Source organism: Otolemur garnettii, unplaced genomic scaffold (assembly GCF_000181295.1).
Source record: "Otolemur garnettii isolate 467f Iridium unplaced genomic scaffold, OtoGar3 scaffold00186, whole genome shotgun sequence".
Taxonomy (NCBI): Eukaryota; Metazoa; Chordata; class Mammalia; order Primates; family Galagidae; genus Otolemur; species Otolemur garnettii.
In genome coordinates, this window is record NW_003852581.1 from 1069784 (window position 1) to 1079197 (window position 9414).

Sequence of the window (9414 nt, forward strand, 5' to 3'; positions counted from 1 at the left end):
AAAAAAAAAAAAAAATCTCTACAGAGAGAACAGAAATACCTAAAATCATTAGCAACTGGAAGAACATACTATGCTCATGGCTGGGAAATATCAACAATGTTGAAATGCCTATACTAGCCAAAGCCATTTACAGATTTAATATGATCCCAATTAAAACATTAACTTCATATTTTGAAGAACTTGGAAAAAAACAGATCTTAATTTCCTGTGGATCCAGAAGAAACCCTGAATGCCATTCTAAACTTTAAAACAAATCTGGGGTATTTTGTAACCAGATGTTAGATTCTACTAGAAGTGAATAGTGATCTGATAGCATGGTATTGGCATAAAAATACAGAGTTACATCTATGAGACAGGATAGAAAACATAGAGATAAGGCAGTCTCATGTTGTCATTTGATATTCTATAAACCAAACAGAAAAGTAAATGTACAATGGGGATAAAAATCCTTATTTAATAAATGGAACTGGGAGAAATGTTTAGCCACATGGAAAAGAATGAAACAAGAACTGCACCTCTCACCACTTACAAAAATTGACTCATGCTGGATAAAAGATTTAACTCTAAGACATGAAATCATAAAAACTCTAAAAGAAGACATGAGAAAAACTCTTTGACAGTATGGACCTGGGGGTAGATTTTATGAAGAAGAGCCCATTGGCAATTGCAGTAGCATCAAATATAAACAGATATGACCTGATCAAGCTTCAAATCTTCCCGCACAGCTAAGTCCATAATAAAAAAAGAAAATAGACAACTATCAGAATGGGAGAGGATATTCACATGTTACTAATCTGACAAGGGGCTAATAACCAGAATCTACAAAGAACTCAAGCAAGAAAAGAATAAACAATCCATTTAATTTAGGTATGTAGAGATCAATCATATATGCAGAACAGAATCTTGAAGGATGGGCAACAAATACATGTAAAAATGCTCATCGTTCCTAAGCATCAGAAAAATATAAATCAAAACCACCTTGAGATATCAACTAGCACGAGTGTGAATAGCTTACATCACAATGTCCCAAAGCTGTAGATGTTGGCAAGGATGCAGAGAGAAGGGAACATTTATTTACTATTAGCAAGATGACAAACTTATACAGTCTTTCTGGAAATATGTATGGAGAATCCTCAAAGAGGTAACAGTAGACCTTCTGTTTGATCCTGAAATCCTATTACTAGGTATCTACCTAGAAAAAAAAAATCATTTTACCCCAATGACTCAATTGAATTTGCACTCAATTCACAATCACAAAGATGTAGAAAAAACCCTAGTACCTATCAAGCTGTGAATGGGTTAATAAACTTTGGTATGTATACCATGGAATACTATTCAGCTATAAAAATGATGGAAACTTTATATCTTTTATATTTATCTGGATGAAGTTGAAGTATATTCTCTACTAAAGTATCTCAGGAATGGAAAAACAAGCATCCCATATACTCAATACTAATTTGAAACTAGAAGATGAACAACTACGGGCTCAAACAGGAGGAAAACCACAATTAAATTCAAGCAGGGGGAAGGTGGGAAGGGACTCAGTAGGCCTCCACCTAACGAGTACAATGTAGAGGTATATGGCACAGTCCCTGGGTGAAGGACTCAAGTACAACTTGGACTTCTCCTAAAAATTCAAATGATGTACTCTAATCATGTGTACCCTCATATTAATCTTAAATAATAATATAAAAACTATTAACCTTTAAATATTTGATTGACAAAGATTATACATATTCAGCTATACAACATAATGATTTAGTATACATATGCATTGTGAAATGATTAATATAAATCACTTAGCATATCCTTTACCACCTGTGGTATACATTATTCATCTTATAACTGTAAGTTTGTACCCTTTGACCAACAGATCTGTATTTACATTTACACTACCCCATCCTCTGGTAACCCACCATTCTATTTTCTGCTTCTATTCTGGGAATTTAACTAAAGGAAATGAAATTAGCATCTGAGCAATGAAAAAGAAGGAAATCTTTCCATTTGCAACAACATGGAACCTGGAGGACATCATGCTTAATGAATTATCCCAGACACACAAAAAAACAAATAATATATGATCTCACTTTTATCTGAAAGATATTTTTAAAAATACCTTGAATATTTTCAGAGATATATCCTCTTTATGGATAAAAAGATTAAATATTGAAATATGGCAGGTATTCCAAAAACTAGAAATTTAACTCAATTCTTACAAAAATCCTAGAATTGTAAAGTTTGATTTTTCTCAGCCAGTATTTATTGTATATCTACTATATGTTGGTAACTATAGCATAGGCAATAAGATAGATCAAGAGAATGTACAAAACAATTATATGAAGCATATACTGTTTACATAGGGTAAGGGGTTGGTATATGGTAAAAGTGGTGTTTCAGATGACTGTGTAAAGAAAGTATGGATTGTTCAAAAATGTATTGGGATAATAGGCTGTTCAGAAAAATATTTGGACATTTGCCAACTACTATGTAAGAATTAATTCTAGGTGGAATATAGATGTAACGATAAAATAACATACTATAAAAAGCATGAGAAAAAAGGAGAATATTTGTTTCATCTTGAAATGGGAAAGGCTGTCCTAAGCAAAATGAAATCTAGAAGCCTTCAAAAAAATCTACATATTTGACTACATCAAAATAAATATCTGTACTCACAGTATACTGTACACAAAGTTAATGGATAGATCAAAACTGGAAAAAAGGGAAAATTGTACCATATATTACAAAGGATTGATACACTTCATTATTAAAAGCTTCTATGAGAAAAAAGTGGATGCCCTCTAGGAAAATGAATAAAGTACATGAACAAGCAATCTATAAAATAAGAAACATAATGGGCTAATATAAGAAAGATACTCAAGTTTGTCAATAATCACATAAATGTAAATTTAAAAGATTATTTAGATATTGGTATTTAAGTTTTCAATTTTATGTAGATTTAAATATTCATAATACCACCACTGCTAGATAGGGTAGGAAAACACATATGTTCTTGGTGGAAGTGTAAATTGCTACAGTGTCTTCCTGACTTCTGGCAGCCAATGTAGTGATATTATCAAAGATGAAAATGAGTATACTCTTTAGTCCCATAATTTGCACTCTACAAATTTGTCCTTAATATAAGAGTATTGTGTCCCAGATCTATATATGAGGATGCTAATTTAAGCATTGCTTTTAATTGCCCCTCTCCCAACAAAAAAAGGAGAAGCCCCCATATGCTAACCAAGAAGGGATTTGTTAAATCATTGTGCCCATATCTGTCACATGATCTATGGTGCATCCATAATACTAAAGTGTGTGGCTATTTTAAAAATTAGATCTAATGGTATATAAAGTAATGTAACATCACATCTCATAGTAATATGTGTAGTGTGATTTCATTTGTATTTCAAAAGGAAATCAGTATATATGTACATAATTTATTTTAAAATTTAAAACGCAGCTGAAATTATAGTGTGTAATCTATTCTGTAACTTTTTTTTTTTAATTTAGTGATCAGGCTTTCATCCATGTCAATATATATACATCTACTGCATCTTTTCTGAAAGTTCTATGAACGTTAACATTCGTTTTGTTTTATAAAGGTGTGTGTTTGTATATATAATGTGTGAGTCATTAAGAAAGTTTTAAGATACACAAAAATTAAGAAATGTAAAATCTACACAGACAGAAACTACTGAAGTCCTCCCAGTAACACTAATAAGGCAAGCAAGTTGATGTATGGGAAAATCAGAAAGGATGCTGTTAGCTCTGTTTCTTGGAAGTGAAATAATGGACAATAACACAGTTTCTCTCAAAGCATGCATAGTGACCTACACACACTCATACCCATAAAGAATATAAGAGTAAAAATTCTAGAAGATTATTTCATAACTGTTAACAAAAGCTATATTTGGAGAAGAAGAGGACTTTTTTTATACTAATATATTGCTTAAGTTTTTAAAACGTACGTATATAATTAGTAAAAACAAAAAAATTCTGTTTAAGGAAGAAAATAGTGTTTTGGTAATGCTTTTTTCTTTTTTACAATTTCAGGTTGTCATAAAGATGAAATCATAACCTAAACAATAGTAAAATAAATAGTTTTATATGTACATGTTACATTTTGAATGCAGATTTTACATTTTTTTTAGTCTTTTATACAAAGCAAATAATTTGACATGAAAGATTTGGGAAATGTTACTTTGTGTTATGTAATCTGAAGATTTATATCTATTGAATCTGACTTAAGTGTTCATATAAAATAGCTGACAAAAACTTTTTAAAATTTAACTTTTTATATATGTGTATATATATATGTATGTATGTATATTTTTTAATTCACTTTTTGTTTTAACTAGGTAATTGGGATAAGGGCATATGCTACAAGCCATCAAATTTATGAAGCAGTTAAATCATTGTGGACAGAAAGCAACAAAAAAGAGTCACTTCCTGAACGTAAAGAAAAAACTAAGGTAGAGTTTAAATGGACCAAAAAGGTAGATATTAAGTTTTATTTGTGTAGGTTTTAACTTATAATGGAGGTACTGGACAGAAGTCAAGAATAGAATAAAGTAGATGAAAGAATGTGGTATAATTCTTTAGGCTATTTTGTTCTTACAGTAGAATGACTTACTTATGAAGGAAAAATCTTTTTGGTAAACAGGTGGGAAGCTCTGCTGCAATAGAAATACCTGCAAAAACAACTCACATTGTGAAATACTCAGTAACTTTGCCGTCAGAACTCAGCTCCAAAACAAAGATCAAATCAGAATCCACCTCAGGTCTGTTTGGATTAATTTTGTTTTAATTCTTAAATAATCTGATAGCATTTTATTAGTACTTTGAATTCATTTATTCAAAATTCATTTATTTATTTTTGTTTATAAATGTACTGTGTTTCTATTTCTGTTTAGGTTATAAGGTACTTAGGTACCTAGGGTTTGTTTTCATTGCCACATATTTCATAAGACATATCTTTGTATGTGGGTGTATAGTGTAGCACTGACAAGTTGATCAAAGAATTTAGTATCACTTTATAAATGTGAGCTATTTCCTCATGTGGGAGGAAATGTGTTTTTCTGGATTCTATCAGTTTACAGGTAGGTATGAGTCACCCCTACAGAAAGAAATATTAGCTTCCATTTCTTGTTTCCTTGTCAGTCTGTTTCTGCTATCAATAGTTTTATTTAGTTTAGGTACCAAGAGAACTTTCAGCATCAAATGGTATAAGTTGCACCAATTATAATATTTAGAAATTTGCTAATATTCAACACTGGAAGTTACTACTTTGTGGGACCAAATAGCAACAATTATACTTTCTAAGCAGATATTATCATGGCTTTATTATAATCCAAAAATGGTAACAAGATTTTTTTTTTGTGGTTTTACTGTGATCAGAAAAAGATAACATTTCACACTATTACCTTGTTATCACTTATATAGGTACAGTGTATTCACAAATACTCACTAGTCACTTATTTGCATAATTATCTACCTATACAATGTGAATGGTACAACCAATTAAATTATTTTATTGCAGAGAAAATATGACAAACTCTAAGGCTGGGGAATAATAATTAAGGGATAGTAATGTTTACTACTTACTGAGTATGTGCTATGATGCAAAGAGCAATAAGTGTATTATGTTATTGATTTCTCACCCACAAGGCAAAACAAAACAAAAACTCTGCTATTTATTCACAGTTTATAAATAGACTCAGACTCAGAGGGCTTATATATCTTGCCCCAAATCATATAGCTTGTGAGTTAGCAGAGCTATGCATATAGCCTAGATATTCCTGACATTGAATCTAACTGGTTTTCACTGTGTTTATTTCACTGTAGATTATTTAATTTAAAACCAGTATTTAGTTTTAATTTAAGCCTCTTCCTTTCTCACTTAATTTTTACAGAAACTGTTATTGAATAATAAGTCTGATTTAGGTTTTACTATTTTCCTCTGTTACCACTTCTTTCTAATCAAGATGAGTTATATAATTTTTAGACTGTCTCTAAATAGCTCAGACTTAACCATATTCTCACAAGAGTATAATGTATCTGTTTATTTTTCCATATGCCTGCCAATTCCAGAGTATCTTTGTGAAGATGTAACATACTAAATGGTAATAGTGGGGCCCAAACCATCCTTAGTTAATGCATTTTTCTTCACACTTCTAGATTTTGGAGCCCTTTTTCTGCTTGTCCTAGGTGAAGAGGTATAGAAAAAGCATTCTAAGGATACATGCAGAGGTAGAAAGAGATGCCAATTCTTTTTTTATCATATTCAGGCTGCTATTTAAAAAAAAGAAATCACCATAAACTGGGTGACTTATAAACAACAGGAATTTATTTTTCACTGTTATAGATGCTAACAGTCTGAGATTAGGGTGGCAGCATAGTCAAGTTCTGGTGAGGGTACTCTTCTGACTTGTAGACAACCTACTTCTTATTGCATCACATAGTGGAGAACGGAGGAAAGCAAGCTCTCTCAGGACTCTCATAAGGGCATTAATCCCATTCTTGAGGGCTCTACCCTCAATCACTTCACTAGTCCTAATTACCTCCCAAAGGCCCTTCCTCCTTATACCATCACATTGTGGGGTAGGGTCTCAGCATGTGAATTTATGTGGGACACAAATATTTAGTTCATAGTAATACATCACTCAGTGTTGATTATATAGTATTTGGGGGTTTCAATATTTGTTGTGCTGGTTTTGGACAAACCTAGATTCAGTCCTGATTCTACCATTTATTATTAGCTGAATGACATTGGTCAAGTTACTTAATCTCTCTAAATTTAAATGTCCTTATCTCTAAAACAAGGATAATACAAAAACTAGCATCTACCTCATGGTAGTATTAGGAGATAATGCATGAAAATAACATCTTGCTTGGCACACAGTAAGCATGTCAGGATCACAACTGATCTACACATTGCCAAATCCAGGAATCAATTCTCAATCTCCTTTGTATGCAGTCCATTAGTAACTTTTAGTACAGGTTAAACTCCCTCTTCCTTGAAACAATCCGTTAACTTGGCCTGTGGGATATTTGTTCTTAGTTCTCCTATTCACACACTGGCTTTCCTTCTCTATCTTCTCTGCTACATTCTTCTAACCTTCACCTCTCCTAATCTTATTAATCCAAGGGGCTCCTTCCTAGGACCTATTCTATGACTCTAGATGATTTTATATAATCCCATAGTTTTAATTGCCATAAGTAGTTTAGGACTATAAAATTTATAAATGAACCCAAGCCTCCTCTAAACTCTAAGGCTGCTTATTTAAAATTTGTACTCACATATTTAGTAAGCAATTCAAATTCTACATACCCTAAATTTATATGCTTCCCCCCAAAACCTGCTTCTCTAGCAATTTTCCCTATCTCAGTAAATAATAATTCCATTCTTCCAGATTCCCAGGTTAAAGAGTCTCTCTCACATGACATAGTCAATCTGGACTGCACCTGTGGCTCAAAAGGGTAGGGTACCAGTCCCATATGCCTAAGGTAGCCGGTTGAAACCCAGCCCCAGCCAAAAAAACCAACATAGTCAATCCATTTAGGAAATCATGCCCATGCTACATTTAGAATTATCCAGAATCTGATCCTTTTTTGCCATTTTAATTGTTACTGCCCTGGTTAAATCCCTCAGAATCATTTCTGGAGTACTGTAATGAGTAACTGGTCTCCCTGTTTGTACCATTATTCCCCTATAGTTTCTTCTCCCCATACCTAAGAGTGATCTTTTTAAAAGCATATCATCATGTTACTTCTCTACTCAAAATGGTCCAGTACCTTCTCATAACACTTAATATCTGGAATCTTTACCATGGTCCTTTGTAACCTAGCCTTCCACTGTCTTTCTGATCACATCTCCTATCATGCTCTTACTGCCTCTACCAATCCCATATACCACATCTTGTTTACTCTGTTCCAGCCATATTGATTTCTCAGACATGCCTCATGTCCATTACACTTGCCATATGTTCATCCTAGAATACATTGCCTACTGAAATTTATAAGGCACACATCCTTACATCCTTTAGTTATTTACTCAAATATCACCTTTCCAGAAAGCTTTCCCTGACTGCCCTATTTGAAACTGCAAATCACCCAAGCATTCTATATACCTCTCTCCATTATATTTTTCTGCATAGTACTTACCACCATCTGATATTATATTTTACTTAGTTTTGTTGTTCTTGTTGCCTAACTCATATGTAGGGTCCATTTTGGCAGAGATTTTTTATCTGATTTGTTCAGTGCTACCTTCTAAAATACAAACAATAATTTTTAATGACTATTTTTTTTATTTTAATACTTCATCAGGTACTACACAGTTTATGCCTGACCCCAAGCTCATGGATCATGGGCAGTCCCACCCAGAAGATACAGATATGTATAGCACTAGAAGCTGAAGAAGACTGCACAGACTGCATAGAAACCACAAGAGGTGTGAAGTTGCAAATAATGATTAAAAAATTCATGTAATGGGTAATGGGACACATAGAGTATAACTTAAATCAAGTTTTTCCCATACATCTTCAAATGTACTATTTGATGAACCACATAGATGATTAAAACACACTGAATGAAATCCAAATCATATTAAATGATTGATTGGGAGACACAGGTAAAAGTATTAGGTTGCATGTGATGACTTTTAAGGGAGTTTATTAAAAAAAAACACGAAGATAACTAATGAGACTAAAATCTGAAACACATGTGTGTGAATACACATATATACATGCTTATATGTATACACATATATATCTGCTACAGCTTTTCTGAATTAATGTCAGTTAAATTAGAATGGCATGTGGCAGGATGTGTTCCCCACTTTTTGTTCATTTGATGGAGCTGGAATAAAATACCCATATTATGTGGCACTGGGCTTGGATTTGTTTCTTTGTTTTATTAATGTGTTAACTCCTCTTAAATGCCTAAAAACGTCTCCAGCTATTTAAAAAGGTCATATGCTAAATGGGTCCCCAAATATTTCTTGGCAAGCCTTCATTGATTCTCAGGTGGTTTATTCTTTCTTTTCCCTAGAAAAGGTATTACAAGCTTTTTTATTCTCTTCAAATATCCTATGCCTGCTAAAGTTGAATATGCCTCCTATTTCATGGAGAAAAAATACATTTTTTTTAAGACAGAGTCTCAATCTGTTGCCCCGGCTAGAGTGCTATGGCATCATAGCTCACAGCACCCTCAAACTATTGGACTCAAGCAATCCCTCTTGCCTCAGCCTCCCAAGTAGCTGGGACTACAGGCCATAACACCCAGCTAGTTTTTCATTTTTAGTAGAGATGAGATCTCACTTTAGCTCAGGCTGGTCTTGAATTCCTGGGATCAAGTGATCCCCTTGCCTCAGCCTCCCAGAGTGCTAGAATTATAGTTGTGAACCACCATGCC

General features: G+C 33.1%; 1 protein-coding gene across 1 annotated transcript in view; it reads left to right on the forward strand.

Annotated features, from left to right (window-relative positions):
- APOOL (apolipoprotein O like) overlaps nt 1–8888 on the forward strand; it is a 156517-nt gene extending 147629 nt beyond the window's left edge. Inside the window, exons 7-9 of the mRNA XM_012812069.2 lie at nt 4359–4472; nt 4664–4781; nt 8329–8888. Coding sequence (XP_012667523.2) covers nt 4359–4472; nt 4664–4781; nt 8329–8417 — 321 coding nt within the window. The 3' untranslated portion in view covers nt 8418–8888. The remainder of the gene's footprint in view (nt 1–4358; nt 4473–4663; nt 4782–8328) is intronic.
- Nucleotides 8889–9414: the final 526 nt, after the last annotated feature.